At 30.9% G+C, this 16,338-nt stretch overlaps 1 protein-coding gene across 4 annotated transcripts in view; it reads right to left on the reverse strand.

Annotated features, from left to right (window-relative positions):
- LOC111712605 (uncharacterized) overlaps positions 1 to 16,338 on the reverse strand; it is a 41,780-nt gene that overhangs the window by 21,783 nt on the left and 3,659 nt on the right. For 3 of the 4 annotated variants that reach the window (XM_023487263.1, XM_023487271.1, XM_023487283.1), the window contains exons 2-5: positions 14,477 to 15,242; positions 12,785 to 12,862; positions 8,029 to 8,079; positions 1,033 to 1,088 (exon numbers count right to left, since the gene is read on the reverse strand). In XM_023487263.1, the coding sequence (XP_023343031.1) occupies positions 1,033 to 1,088; positions 8,029 to 8,079; positions 12,785 to 12,862; positions 14,477 to 14,514 (223 nt within the window). In that variant the 5' untranslated portion in view covers positions 14,515 to 15,242. The remainder of the gene's footprint in view (positions 1 to 1,032; positions 1,089 to 8,028; positions 8,080 to 12,784; positions 12,863 to 14,476; positions 15,243 to 16,338) is intronic. The other variant, XM_023487277.1, reaches the window with a different exon arrangement.

The raw sequence follows: 16,338 nt of genomic DNA on the forward strand, positions 1-16,338 counted from the left end.
CTTTATTTACTTGACCAAAAAACTATATATAAATTTACTTTGAAAAATCATATATCTTGAAACTAGGTGACGTGGCAGGAAATTCAAGAGAAGCTTGCCGCGTTCAAATATCCGGCTTCAGGTTGGATCGTCTTCCGCCACACACTATACATACTTTAGGGGTTGGAACTATGGTTTTCAGGGAGTATTCATCCTAGAGCTGGGGCCATAAGCCCGTATTAAGCAGAGCCCCTTGACAAAATCCTGCACACCTGCCATAAAAGGGGCAAAAGTTGCTTAAAAACGTGTTTTGAATTGTAAAACTATTGTCAACAGATTGGAAATGATTTCGATATTCTAATACTGCTGACAAGTGTGATATATTCTGTCTATTTTATCTACAAATTGTATTTTATTTGTATTTTGAATTCCATAAATTTCAGAATAAACGGATTTGAATAAATTTTTGGCTGAAAGATGAAAACGCCCAAAACAAAACATTCGTCAACACTGTGAACATTGAAACTTTTTTTGGGAAGTCTGTTAAACGAATTCAGGTTATTACCGCCAGGTTAGAGGGGGGCATCGTCATGGGGGGGGGGTCGTGAAGCAGCAGGACATGGCTCTTGACTTTTGGTGTGAAAAGAATACATTAACTTTTAACCCATTAACACAATTTGATGTGTTGAGAAATAAGATCATAATGTAGTGACAGACGAATACCACAACATTGATTTATAAAATATGTTTTATTTACTAAAAACTAAAAAACTTGAAAACTATACAGAAAATTAAAGAGTTAACATTATAAAATATCTATATTTTAGATAATTTTGATTTCAAATTCGTAATATATGATCATATTATATCTATATTTTAGACTATTATTATTTCAAATTCGTAATATATGAACATATTATTTATATATTTTAGACTCAAATTATTATTTTTAATAGTCAAATGAAAAAAGAACATAATTAACTTGAGTCTGTTTAACCGAGACTTTGTGTTATTTTATATTTTTAACCAAAAATGCGCTAAATAAATTATTACCTGAAATATATAGAGGAGTCATGGTTTCGATAGTGAGGTTTCCGGGGGGCTCCAATCTAGATATATATACATTTAAAATTCGGCGATGGTGATGGACCAAACCTATGTAAAGTAAAAAAAGTAGATTTTAGTTCTACATATATTGAAAATATATTTCGGTTTGGGTTGACCCTCGTCAGTTCTAACGATTTAATAACCATCAAAATCTAATTAAAAAATTGTCAAAAACCACAATATACATATTACATACATGTCTTTTTTGACTACTGAGGATCATCATGAGACGTTAAACATCATGTTTAGTATAATTCTTTTTTATTAAATCAATTATTTTGTTTTCATCATTATATTGAATTTCTTCTTTTCTTTGAATTTATTCGCAGATTTCTTTAAATTCTTCAAATGTCGTCTTTTCATTAATAATTCCAGAAAATCTGCAGAAAATCTTTGTGAATAATAAGAAACCAGATGAATGAGAAAATAGAAACTAATAACTGAACAAGATTACTTATTTTCGATGATAAGATTGATATTTATTTTCTCAACCTGTTCCTTAACAACTACTTAGTTTTACATTTTATGTCGTCGTTATTTAATAATTTTAAAAAACTAATTCTGAAAACGTATCCACCCCCAAAGTAGGAGTTTTGAACGTCGAATTTGCGCTCAAACTAAGAATATACAGATCTTTAAAACGTTTTATGTGTCTCAAATGAATCCTGAAGAAGCTTTCTACAACACTGCATACTCAGTTCAACTATCTTACATAGCCGGTCTGTCCCTTTAAATTACTCTACGCAAATATACAATTACTCAATTTATCTCCTAGGATTTATTGGGTGCATACCAAGCTAGTGTCCAGAGTTATTCTAATAAACCTTAATCAAAATCATTAATGGAGACTCAATTAGTAACAATTCGTGTTAGATTAAAGGCAGGCAAATTAGAGACAAGAAGTTATATAGATATATATACTTATTTTACTAATGGACACATATACGGCTTCAAACATTGACAAATTGACAAACAGACAAGTGTAAAGATAGAAACAGACACAAACATTTACAGAAAGAAAAAGATTACTCGCCTCAACTGGTCAATGGACTAAATGTGAAATTTCGAAGGTTTTCACGGTTGAGTTGGGAAAGATGGACTTTTGAAGGGAATAATCAGTTCTTTTGGGAAAACAAGCCTTGCCCGATTTTTTTCTTAAACTTACAACTATTTTAGACGGATTGAAGAAAAAAAAACTTTGCTAAATTTTTTTTTAAATGAATTGTTCTGTCTCATGTTTTATCAGGTATTGGAGACAGAAAGGCTGTAGTCTCAGTAGGGACATGGGCCTGAGTAGGCATGGAGATCGTTTTGTGGTCTGTTTTAAAACCATCAAAGTTTTGATTTTTAAAATGGTTCTCTTCAAGAATCTGGGATGTTAATCATAAAGCAAAATTTTATTGTATAATAGTTTAGTTATAATACACTCTATCTCCGCAATAAATTTGAATTCGAACAGGACCTGCCTAGTTTGTATCGGCCTGCCAGATAACAGCGTGTACTGACCCGATCCTATGGTACTGTACGTCGTCCTAACCAGACTAACATACGACAGGGGTCAATTTTCTTGGCATAGTCCTGTCGGAGGGCTAATTATGACAACTCCCATGGCGCATTCAGACTTTTTACAGTACCCGGCCTTATCCTAGGCCTATTTGACCGACCCCACTGGCTTAGTCCACCGTGAATAATTTGTTCTTTATTCTCAAACCAAAGATATTTACAAAAGGTTGTTTTAAATGTTTTAAATAATTGTTTTGGTTAATATCTTTGCTCTGCAAAGGAACTAAGTTTTGGCCACAAACTCAAACTTTCGTATCCCTATGTGTTTCGTATCCCTATGTGTTTCGTATCCCTATGTGTTTCGTATCCCTATGTGTTTCTACCCAACCGATGTAAATCTTTCATATTTTAAACTTTTTGATCTAACATAATTCATAGTTTGAAATATCAAAGATCTACGACATTGGGTTGCAAAGATATATGAGATGAAATAACTAGAGTTTTCTGGCAATAACTCATTTCCTTTTGACAAATTATTGAGGTTACAAAAAACTTTAAATATTCATAAACGTACATGAAAACGATGGCCATCCCTAGTCCCGACGAGTGATGGGTGGATTTAGATAAATATATAGATTCACCAGGACACACTGATAATACTAGATAATACAGATGACAGGACCATTAGACAAATTTTATACATAAATTAAAATAATTTTATAGACAGATAGGTTAGAATATAGACAGCTGACAGATAGACAGATAGGTTAGAATATAGACAGATACACAGATAGGTTAGAATATAGACAGGTTAGAATATAGACAGATACACAGATAGACAGATAGGTTAGAATATAGACAGATACACAGATAGGTTAGAATATAGACAGCTGACAGATAGACAGATAGGTTAGAATATAGACAGCTGACAGATAGACAGATAGGTTAGAATATAGACAGATACACAGATAGGTTAGAATATAGACAGATACACAGATAGGTTAGAATAGAGTCAGATTAAAAGTCTGGCATACAGGAAGATATATAATCAAATAGTTAGTTACTATCCTCAATTCTGTGTTACTATAACTTCTTAAAATCCGAATCAAATTTGATCTTGATCCGAATCAAATATTTATTCGAACGTGACTTTAAGATTCTCAGTATTTTTTATATTGTACATAATTCACTATACAGGGATCTCATCAGGGTTACCCTAAATGATTGAGACTGTAAGGACATCTCTTATTATATTTAACTACAGGTTAAGTTTTGTCTTTTGCCTTCAAAATAATATTAAATTGCGCTTGTTCCGAAAGGATATGGAAAGAATTTTTTACCGTTGTAGAAAATGTAGGTATGAAAAGACTTAAATAAATGCTATACAGTCTCATTCTGTGGGGTAACCCTGTACATGGCATCATATGTCATAAATCATATAACAAAATACGAATCATAAAATATTGCAGAAGATCTGATAGTTATCAAATCCGATGATAAAAATAACATAAAAAAGACATGAATCCTTAATCTATTTCGAAATATGACAGAAACGCAAATTGCATTTAAACTTTTTTTCCAGCAAAAACGTAATAAATTGATGGGATTTATAATATTTTTTGTATCTTTTATTAACATTACATGGATAGCCAACTGTACAGTAAGTGCTAAAATTGACGTTTGTTGAAATTTAAACATTATGTTAAATATTACGCATGAAGAATTACATTACATTGCACAATAAAACTGTTTTATCTTTAGTGCTATGTAATAATCATTCAAACAATTGTTGAGTCAAAGGCCGGAAATAGTAAGGAATTGAGTCTTTTGTCACAAACTATGATTTTCTAATCTCTATATCTTCGTAATCTAATGCCGTGGATTTTAGATATTTCAAACTATGAATTCTGTTAAATGAAAAAATCTAAGTTTGAAATATCAAAGGTTTACACCATCAGGTGGAAAAAATAAACGTATTAGCAAATCAGAGTTTGTTACACAGACTCAATTACTTTGCCACAAATTCTGATTTTTTAATACAGATATCTTTTCAACCTGATGTTGCAGACCTTTCAAATAGTCAAAGTTTGAAATATCGAAGATTTACATTTTCAGTGTACGAATTTAATGAATTTGAGCCGCGCTTAAATCCGCCAAAAACCGGTTTCAATTAAGCACCGGCTTATATCTTGAAAAATTGAATACAATTTTAAGTGAAATCAACCATATTTGAGCGGCGGCTAAAATTTAAGCCGCCGCTCAAATTCTTTAAATTCGGCCTCAGGTTTATAAAATATAAGGATTTGAACATTTAAGTTTGTGGCGAATTGTGAGTTCCTTGATCTTTCTTGAATTTAAACAGACAACAAGAAGGAACGGAAAGAACTGTTAAGGGTTAACCGCAAAAATTTAAAAATTCTTTCTGAAAGGGACTGTAAGGGAAAAATGAAAGGGGGTATAGGATGAAAACTGATCCCAATATCTTTGCAACCTGATCAAACTTCGATTGCTTGATCTATAAGAATTTATAGTTTGAAATATCTAAGGTTTACAGCATCGGGTTACAAAAATGAAGAGATTAGAAAATCAGAGCTTGTGGTAAGAACTCAATTTCTTTATACCAAAATTCATATATATGCAATTTTGTATAAAAGTTGTAGTATTAGACAGATCATATTAAACAAATACGCAACAAATCTGAAAACAGTTTTATATCAATTTCTCGAGAAAGGAATATCAGATAGATGTTTTATATGTATTGTATAACGCCTGAGATTCTCAGGTTTCAACCTATACCCCCTTTCATTTCTCCTTTACAGTCCCTTTAATTAGTGGGTTTGTGATTTCATGTTATGATAAAAATGAGATTGGGCTTTTTAGATTGTTCATTGAGGTTTTACAAGTTTGTGTCATTGAGTGTTTGTTTGTTTGATTCTTTGATTTGATTTTTAATTACTTTTTGCATGCTTGTATTTATTATGTACAGGACAAAATATTTGTTCGTATATTTGTTTTTTAGACTTTATTTGCTGTTTGCTTGATTTTTTAACGTTGCTTAATTGTTAATTGTTTTCTTTGAACAGTTGTTTTGATTTTCGCTGGTTGACTGTTTAGATACTGTGTTGAAAAAAATGTTTTTTGAATTGCTTAGGTAACTGTTTGATATTTTCAGAGATCGTTTGCTCCATTGTCTTAAATATTTCAAAGTTCTAATTTTTTTCATGAGAGTCTGTGCAGCATGTTTGTGTCTATTAATTGTTTGTATACGATTAAGCTGCTTGTACAGATTTCTGTAAAGATTGTTGATCTGACCTATATATTTCAATTTTTATTTTTTGTTTTGTTTTACATGGTTTAAAATTTCACAAAAACTTCAATTGTTTGATGATAGTTTAAACATTAAAAAGTTGAAACATTGAAACCATTTCTTTTGATCTTTAAATTTCCTGGAAGTATTTTGTTTTTCCTGAATGTTCCAGATTCCAAGATTCCAGAATTCAGATTCTAGATTCCAGATTCCAGATTCCAGATTCTAGATTCCAGATTCCAGATTCCAGATTCTAGATTCCAGATTCTAGATTCCAGATTCCAGATTCCAGATTCCGGATTCAAGCAAAACAATTTACTCTCTTTCTAGTTACAAATGCAAAAAGTTCCGATAGAGGCCATTTTAAAACTGGATTCGGCATTTGGAGACAANCGGGGGGAGGGAGATTATGCTATACAGGTTTATCAAGTAAGGTTTCGAAACCAAGTGCATTTATAGTCTAGAGGTTTTCTTCCTCTTTACTTTTTTCTGTTTCTTCGTTTTTTTCCATGCCTTCCACTTTTCCACAATTTCATTTTTTTATTTTAAAAAAAATTTCGCTCCCCCTTTTTCTTTTCCAGCTTTTTTTACTCGGTGTATTTACTTCTATTTCTTCTACTTTTTTGTTGTCCACATTTTTCTACTTAATTAAGATGATATTATTTATGAATTTTTATTTGTAATCTCTGTTTGTCTGGATGTCCGATCATAACTCAGGAGTCCCTTGACCGATTTGTTTCAAATTTTATTTGGGGAACTCGGTAGAACTACGGGAATGTTTTTTAGCTTGTTTTAAAAGTTCTCAGTGGTTGACTTCCAGAGGGAAAACTTCTAGGTAAAGTAGGGTTCCCAGAATAATATAATCATAAATCTATAGGAATTTATTTATATAAAACTGTTTTAAATTCTTTTGTGTTCGAATTTAAACAGTTTCACATTAGAATTATATTATACAATCCACAATCACAGAATCGATAAAATTTTGTTGAATAATTGTGTTGTATTTGAAGAGTATTTATTGGATAGAATTCTGATACTATATCTGCTCATCTGTAGGAGTTGAAAGTAACAAATGACCCAGCAAGAAAAAATCCAATATAATGTCCACTGATAACATCTAGTGTAGAAGATAAGTATACGTTTAAGACACTTTATATATATAATATTTAAAGATATAGGTAGATATTTGGGCTTGCAGATTCTCACACGCAAAATATGTATTTATACAGATATAAGTCTAGATAGGCGGAGAAATAGCAAAATTTTAAACAAAATACAGAAGACTGGTAATTCCATTTATTTAGTATAAAGCATATACACTATAGTTTCAGTAGAAGTAAATATTTACATTTACTGATAGCGCCGATTGAAGGATTCATAATTGGATAATGAGATAGATAGAAAGATAGATGTTACCGCCATACTATTTCTATTGGTTCAGAATAGACAACAAACACATGACTGAACCCTGGTTGGATCAGGCGCTAATGGACTTGGCATACAAGAGTGTATAATGGCTGAATTGCCTTTAGTTTTGATTTTGAATTTGAACAATGGGAATGTTGTTTTTAAAAAAAAATTCTAACTTTTTCAAGTTTTTTTAGCTCTATATCCAGATAGTTAGAAAAATAGGTATTAAACTAGTTAGTTAGATAGTTAGATAGTTAAATAGTCAGATAGTTAGATAACTAGATAGTTAGACAGTTAGATAGATAGATAGTTAAATAGTTAGATAGTTAGATAGTTAGACAGTTAGATAGTAAGATATTTAAATAGTAAGATAGTGAAATAGTTAGATAGCTAGATAGTTATATAGTTAGATAGTTAAATAGTTAGATAGTTATATAGTTAGATAGTTAAATAACTAGATAGTTAGATAACTAGATAGTTAGACAGTTAGATAGTTAGATTGTTAGATAGTTAAATAGTTAAATAGTAAGATAGTTAGATAACTAGATAGTTAGATAGCCAGATAGTTAAATAGTTAGATAGTTAGATAATTAGACAGTTAGATAGTTAGATATTCAAATAGTAAGATAGTTAAATAGTCAGATAGCTAGATAGTTATATAGTTAGATAGTTAGATAGTTAGACAGTTATCTAAGTATATGTCTAGCTATATAATCTCTCACCTGATAACCTTTAGCCTAGGCTGACAGTTAGCTGAGGAGGTCAACGCAGAACTACAGGTATATAATAGTTTACAAATAGATAGAAAGATACAATACAAAATTATATTTTTTCTTTAAAATGATGAAATCAGAGTTCTCTTTTTTCTTAATCAAACCTAACACTTAGAATTAACTTTAATTTCAAATATGAAAAGAAATTCTTAAAAACTAACTTGACCGTAAAATTAAGACTTTTGACAAATGTAAACTTGTTTTTATGTACATTTTTTACTCCTTCATTATTAAGGAATTCACTAATTTACTACACGCTTTATTGCTTTAAGCAGGGAACTTATCATAGAAAAATTGAGTTTAACTCATTCACTCCCTCTCTTCATTGTCCAGAGGCCGAATTTAAAGAATTTGAGCCGCGGCTTAAATCCGCCAAAACCCGGTTTAAATTAAGCGCCGGCTTAAATCTTGAAACATTTGATAAAATTTTAAGTGGAACCAACCATATTTAAGACGCGGCTTAAATTTAAACCGCCGCTCAAATTCTTTAAATTCGGCCACAGAGCTTTAATGAATACAACGAGTTAAATTCAATCTCTTTGTGTTTTTGATTGTCCGGCGCTGAAAACTTTTGATGAACACAATAAGCTAAGCTCATTCTTTCTTCGTAGAAAGATCTACCAACGGGCAAAGCTTTCACCAAAGGTTTCATCTTTTTCTTAAGCAAAATATTCTTGTAATTTTTTTCTATTCAAGTTGTGCAATGTGCATGAACATTAAGTATTTAAAGCTAAAGACACAAAATAATTTTCCAATATGATAATTATATTCTGTATGAGTGCATGATTATGGGAATTGAATTCTGTTAACCCTACCCTCTGCCCCACTCCCCCCCCCCCCACGGCCCTGATGGTGGGCACAGTTGAATAATAGGTGAAATCTTGTAAATATCCTCCGTCAAAGTTCTAGTGTTATATTCTAGAATTGATGGATTATCCTTCATTTTTCAACTCGTAGAAACATTTTCAATTATCCACTCGGCAATTCAAGTTTTTTAATTTTTGCGTACAGGACTTTGTACAATGTACAATGTACAATGTATAATGTGTAATGTACAATGTACAATGTACAATGTACAATGTACAATGTACAATGTACAATGTACAATGTACAATGTACAATGTACAATGTACAATGTACAATGTACATGCTTCTATGTAATTAAATTATAAAATGAAATCCTCTTATTTAGGTTTTTACCAGAATTGAAAATTATTTAGTGTACAACTTGTATCGACAATTTACGCTGTACTGTCATCTAGATTTCACTGGTCCAGGGGGGGGGGCTAAGCCCCCATTGCCCCCCTCTGGCTATGCCTCAGGTATAAGTTGAGTTATACAACTATAACTTTGATTATTTTACAACTACTATTTATGTATATGATACGACATTGTAGTTTTAGTACCACAACATTTTTATACGCTTGATACAAACTAGAGTTAAGATTGGGACTGTAGATAGGAAGACAGGGCTAAACCAGAATACTTGGAATTTTAAATGTGTTGACTAATAATTAACGTAAGGATTGGTTAATTTAATTTAAATTCTCTTTGAAACTATTTTTCACCCCTTAAATAAAGATTTCTCGTATTTTCTATATTATGCTGCTTTGAATAATAAAGAAAACAAAGTAGTGGCACGATATCTTCGACGGATTTTGAATGAAAGATAAAATGACACAAAATATATATTTAGATATATTTGTTCCAAACCTTACACTTGGCCCGTTTTTAACACTGAGTGTTAGAAATGGGCACAAATTGAAAGACTGGTAAATCCGGTAATTGTCTCAAAACCAGGATATGTTCCAAAAACGCGACATGAGCTGAAATCCGGTAATTGTTTCAAAGTAGGGATATGTTCGAAAATGAAATCAAGAATCATTAAAACTAATTCTCACACCTAATTATTTGTTGACAATTGACATTTATTGTTTCAAAATATAGTTTTATCCATTTTTTATAAATATATGGTGAATTTTGTTCTACTCGACTTGGATTTAGAGATATATACTCTTGAAAAAGATAACTTTGCAGATTTGGCCCATTTCTAACACTCAGTGTTAAAAATGGGCCAAGTGTTAGTTTTGGAACTAACATCCCCTGCGATGTCGGTAGTTTTACTTGATTCATGGTAGATTTTAGAATTTGTTATTTTGTGTGAGAAAACCTGGTATTCTGTATGTCTGCGCAAATGTGTAGATGAGATGCTAAAAATATATTTTTTTTAATCTGCACCCTGTATCTTGCTTCTCTACGAATTCTATCAATTCCTCCAGCATTTCAACATTTTTATCTGATCTTACGCACTAATGAAGGTCATCAAAGCCATTCTTCTTAATACTCTGCAAAATCTAGGAAGGGGGGGGGGGACATTTTATACTTTTTGTTTATTTAATACTTAAAAGTTTACATATTTGTGCTCTTTCCTTTCTGTTTTTTTAAATTACATTATTTGATTTAATCGGTTTTGTAAATGTATAAAATACTTATTCTTGATTTCCGTTTGATAACACTGGAATAGAATATAATAAAAGTTCTAATTGATAAATTAAAAAAATAAGAATGAAATAATTCTGAAAACGCTTTTATTTTAATTATTATTTTCTGTTAAACTTGATGAGGTTGGAATTTATGAATATCTAAGGGTAGTTGAACTACCGAGCTTCCCATATTATATTAGACTATCTCCAAGTTTAAACGCCAAATTAAACCCATAATACTAAAAAAAAACCTAGCGTTTTCTGTAAGAAAATTCTTATATTAGCCTTATTCAAGTTTTCAAAATAGTTCATTCTTATTAAATTTTCTGATTAGTCCCGAAAATCGTAATTTTGACCGATTAACGATCTAATATGATGTGGGACACCCTGTATATACAGATAATTTCAATACTTCTCTATTAGTTAGGTAAAATTGCACTTGAGAAGTAGCTTTATTAGCAATACACTTTACACGTCCAAAACTTTAAAAAATCATTTATACGTATACACAATTTTTTGTATGGAGGGGGGGGGGGGTAATTACTCAAGAACTAAACTTTACATGTGGGTGTAGTGTTGAGCTTACACTCTTGAAATCAAGAAATTCAATTTTATTCTTGAGACATCTTGAGACATCTTGAGAAATCTTGAGAAAGTTGAAAATGTCTTGAAATAGCGCAATGGCTATTTTTATCAGTTTAGAATAAACTTTTTTCCCAATAATACCTGTCAATAACACAAGATGTAGTAAAATTGTATTGAATTTAAATTTGTTATATGCTAAATTTTTGCTTTCAGGTGACATGTAAAAACTATAGGAGTTACTTAGAATAATGGAAAAAATACCTGGAATCAGATTTTAGCGATAAAAAAGCTTTCTTCGATTTAAACTTCAAAAAATTTAAATTCAAGTATTAATAATTTATAAATGCGGCAAAATAATTATAAGATCTTCTTTTGTTCGGCCAGTCTTTGCCGTTATAATACAATTTTTGCCTATCATTTAGCTTGGTGATCGAGTATTTTATCTGATGCTAAACGTGGAAGTGAGTTATTCAGATTTTTTTCGACCAAATATCGTAAGCTTATTGTTACATGATCACATCTCACGAAATTAAATTAATCATATTCCAAATTGTTTTGTTGATGTTGTGCTCAATGTTTCTTCCTTTACTTTAATCGGCAATCTTATATTTTGAATATTTGGCGAAATATTTAAATTTGTTTATTTACACAATTTTAGCATTTTGCAAAGTTAAAATCCAACTTCCGGAGCAAATTCTCCCAATTCCGTAAATGTCCAGATATGTTGATTAGCAAACACGATGTGACGGTGTGAATGCTTTACTGTTGTATTGAAGTGTGTGTCTGTGCATGTCAATTTAGGAAAAATTTCCATCTATCCCCATCCATCCCTATTATGTGCTAACACTAACTAATTGTAAAGAAAATGTAAAAAGTATGTGTAAAGCTTGAAACCTGTTTTATATATTCTAATTGGGAATTCTATTTTAGGTATATTTTTTGTAAAAAATAAGAAAACAAATAAATATTGATGTTTTAGAAAGGTTTTAGTGTCACCATAAAAATAAATAAAATACATTTGTGACGTTATTTGTTGAGTGTTGACTAAATTGATTTAACAATAAAAAATGTATTACTTTTTAGTTTTAAAAATATTTGTTTTTTAAAAATTGAAAAATGGGATTGTATGTGAAATCACATTTGTTTCTCCGATAAAAAAGGTTAAAATTAATAAAAGGAGAGAAGTAGTTGAACTAGGTTTTGAATAGTTGAACTACTGCTAATGTTCTAACGAACGAGTCGTGGCGCTAAAAGCAGTTCCAAAAAAATGTGAAAAAGTGAGTATTAAATATAAATGGATTAAGTTCTTGGAATTGAGAAATTAGAGCTTGCTAAATCGATGAGAGAATGAATTTAACTCGATCTTTTCTTAAAAAGTTGTAGCCTCTGAATCTGATAAAGAAAAAATGAAGAGTTACACTTGAATTATTATGCAAGTTTTTAATGACAATGTTAAAAATAAGCTGCAAACTGTAAAAATTCAGAAGGTGTGGTTTATACTTTATAATTTATATTTTATATTTTATACTTTTTATACTTTATACTTTATACTTTATACTTTATACTTTATACTTTATATTTTATACTTTATACTTTATACTTTATACTTTATAAGGTTTTGTCCGCCTATTATATTCCTATAGTGTTGTTTGTTACATTGAACTTGCTCCCCAGCAACTGCAGTACACACAAACAACAACAACAACAACAACATCCTGAAATAAAATAAAGTTTAAAGGACTTTATTTCAATTGACCTTTCATTTCAAAAGGGGCATTTATATCTAATCAACAGTGAAAGAAATAGCCGTGTTACTGAAACAAAAATGCTGGAATCTCGTTTACGGAGTTGAAACAAATTAATTATTAGTTAAAGAAAAGGATATCTCATTCATTGTAAATCAGACATGCCACTCTTGATTTAAGTATGAAAACTCTCTAGAAACTTCGTGTTCAGTCCCTTACAAAAGACTTCAATGACAGGCGTAAAACATAAATTTTGAATCTTCAATATCAATTAATCTAATAGTTGCCATGTGTGTCTGATGCATTTATTTTATAAGTTAAAAAAAACGTTCTAAATTGCATAAAAGTAGGTTCGTGATCTAAACTTGTTTAGATTTTTTAAACTGCATTGTTGCAAATTGCACATGCATGGTTTAGATACGTTATTGATTAAGGAATAAACCAATCTGTTTTAAAGCTAAAAAATTCATATAGTTTTACCACCGAAAATTTGCCATCTTTCTTTATGGCAAATCTTAAATAATAATTTTGAAACTTTTGAAAAAAAAGTTTTTAACATATATTAAAACTTCTTTTGAAAGCTTTCTGTTCAAAACAAGCATTTAGTTTTTATATATTCAATTGGTTACTATATTGTTTATTTTTGAGGTAATTAGTACAAGCGCGCGCGGGTTAGAATAGATAAAAATAGTCTTGGGATTTCAAAAATGTAGTCTACCATTTTCGTACCCGAATGGTTAAATCTTAAATCTTCGTGAATTTTGATAGAACTAAGATCAAATGTGGCCAATGAACCAATGAAAAAGGACAAATATCAGACTTATCAGGTCAATATACTTGAGTATACGCAGTTTTACTATAAACTATCAGCCCTGTAGGTAATCAAAAAATTGCTAAAAATTGTTTAAAGGCTTGGAAACCTCTGTGGGGGTCCCTATCGGTGTTTTTATGCACTAAAAAAGAAATTTTTCAAAAACCGGGTTTCTAGTAAAATTTCGTGGATTTTATTAAAACATTTTGCACATTTGTAAATCGATTAGAATATTAAATCGAAATCGTTACTTTAGAGATTAATAAATACAGATAGACATTGTATAATATGAGGAAAGAAAAATATGATGAATTCAATGACAGAGATGAATTAAACTAATAAAGTCTAGACTTGTTAATGACTCTCATATTTCAGTTTAGAATTAAAGTGTGTCTCAACTTTTTTATTAACTGCATGGATATAATTAAAGTGCATATTGCAGCTGCGTAATGGAGTCAGTATAAATAAATTTCCATCACGTTAATCCAGCAAAGATGTAAGATGCGTTTATTTCTAGTTTATATTTAAAATGGATTTTTATATTAATGATTGGCTCGGTATACGTTAAATTTGCTTTGTTCAAATCAAATCCTTCTTGACAGAATTCAACACCAACGCTGTTACTTGGGGATTAGCTTAACAGAACCCTTTCAATCTTTCTCAATTCACTTCATGAATCCTATTATAGCTAAAGGCTGTGCTGTGAAACACTGTACAATGTACAGTGTAAGTTTAAGATAAAAGATATAACCAAGGGGGTGGGGGGTCAATACCTGTACAGGGATGATTTCATGTTCATAGTGACGTACATACGGTTAGACAGCTAGATAGTAGGATATCTAAATAGCTTGACAGCTAGGTAGCTAGACAGCTTGGAAGTTAGGCAGCTAGACAGCTTGAGATCTAGACATCTAGATTGCTAGACAACAAGGATGCTTGACAGCTAAGTACCTAGATACCATTAGAAGATAGGCAGCTAGATAGTTTGAGATCTAGGCAGCTAGATAGCTTGAGATTTAGGCAGCTAGATAGCTTGAGATCTAGGCAGATAGATAGTTTGAGATATAGGCAGCTAGATAGCTTGAGATCTAGGTAGCTTGATATGATATCTAGATAGTTTGACAGCTAAAGAGCTAATTAGCTCAGCCTGCTATATTCAAAAGCCTACTTTAAGATCTTCATACCATTGTTTTCATTTTATTGTTCATTCTTTACTCGTCTTTTTCACTTGTTTATTTATATTTTAATCAATTAAGCAATTAATCAAACTTTATTTACACATTTTAGGTCAGGTGTTCACTGTTCACAGTCGACAATATTTTTATCATGTCAAGGTTTCATATAGAAAACACAGGTTAACACAACAATCTTTTATAATCACTTGTAGTCTTCGAATTCCTTTTAAATATCTATACTCTAGGTTTCAGTTTAGCATTAGATTTGAGTTCAGGATCGGGATCAGGCTTAGGATCAGTTTCAGGTTGAGGTTGAGGTTTAGGAGTAGATTTAGAATCCGGAGCTGTCAAATTTAGCCACCATCTGAAAAATGTGATAATAACAATTTTTGACATAAACTGCTTTTTGAAGCATCTGTTTAAATATAGTACTTTTTAATCTGTCTTATTAACTAAAGATTGAAGTATTACATTCAAATTAAAAGACAGTTTTAAAAAGGTAAAAGTTAAAAAGGAAAATTGTGAAATTACGTCTAAATAATTTAAAATATATTTTTGGCGCTTGCTCACGCTATTTATAGTTTTGTGTAATGATGGTTTTGTATCATTCATTACTATGCATCCATTTATTTATTTATTTTGGCCTGAGTTCTATAATAAATCCAAGCATATGTGAGCTTGTATCAATATAAATATAGTGCTACATTTAGGCCACACACTGGGCTTGGAATTTGTTCTATGATTGAAACACAAGAGTGTCTGTTTGTTAGTTCAGTTTATCTCTACCCTGCATACCCGGTTTAACCCATCTACGTGAAATCAGATTGAAATTTTTAGATTTGAGTCCTTTTTAGGATCCTCTATCTCTTATGGTTTTAGGACCATCTGGAGCCATTTTCGGTTTATGGAGGTGATAGGTTTTCATTCATCAATCATACTTTTACTCATGGACAGTCAACAGACATTAGACACAAGCAACAGACATCAGATAACATGAATAGAAAACAGACAATAGACAATAGACATAAGACACAGAAAACAGCCAACATAAATAGACAACAGACAATAGACAATAGACATAAGACACAGAAAACAGACAACAAAAAATAGACAACAAAATATAGACAACAAAATAAAGACAACAGACACTAGAGAATAGACATTAGACACAGAAAACTGGTACAGAAAACAGACACAGAAAACAGACATAGAAAACATACACAACCAACACACAACAAAAAAAGAAAACAGAAAACAGAAAACAGACAACAGAAAACAGACAACAGACAACGGACTACAGACAACAAATAACAGACAACAGAAGTATTCGCTGTTCAATATGATTTTTATTCTATTTACTTTACAAAATTTTTCTCAAAGTTACAGTTTTCGAGATATTTAAATGGTAGTGAATTCTAAAGATATTCCCCCCCCCCCCCCCCCCCCCCCCCCCCCCCTTA

This window comes from Eurytemora carolleeae, unplaced genomic scaffold (genome assembly GCF_000591075.1).
Source record: "Eurytemora carolleeae unplaced genomic scaffold, Eaff_2.0 scaffold49, whole genome shotgun sequence".
In the NCBI taxonomy this organism is placed as follows: Eukaryota; Metazoa; Arthropoda; class Copepoda; order Calanoida; family Temoridae; genus Eurytemora; species Eurytemora carolleeae.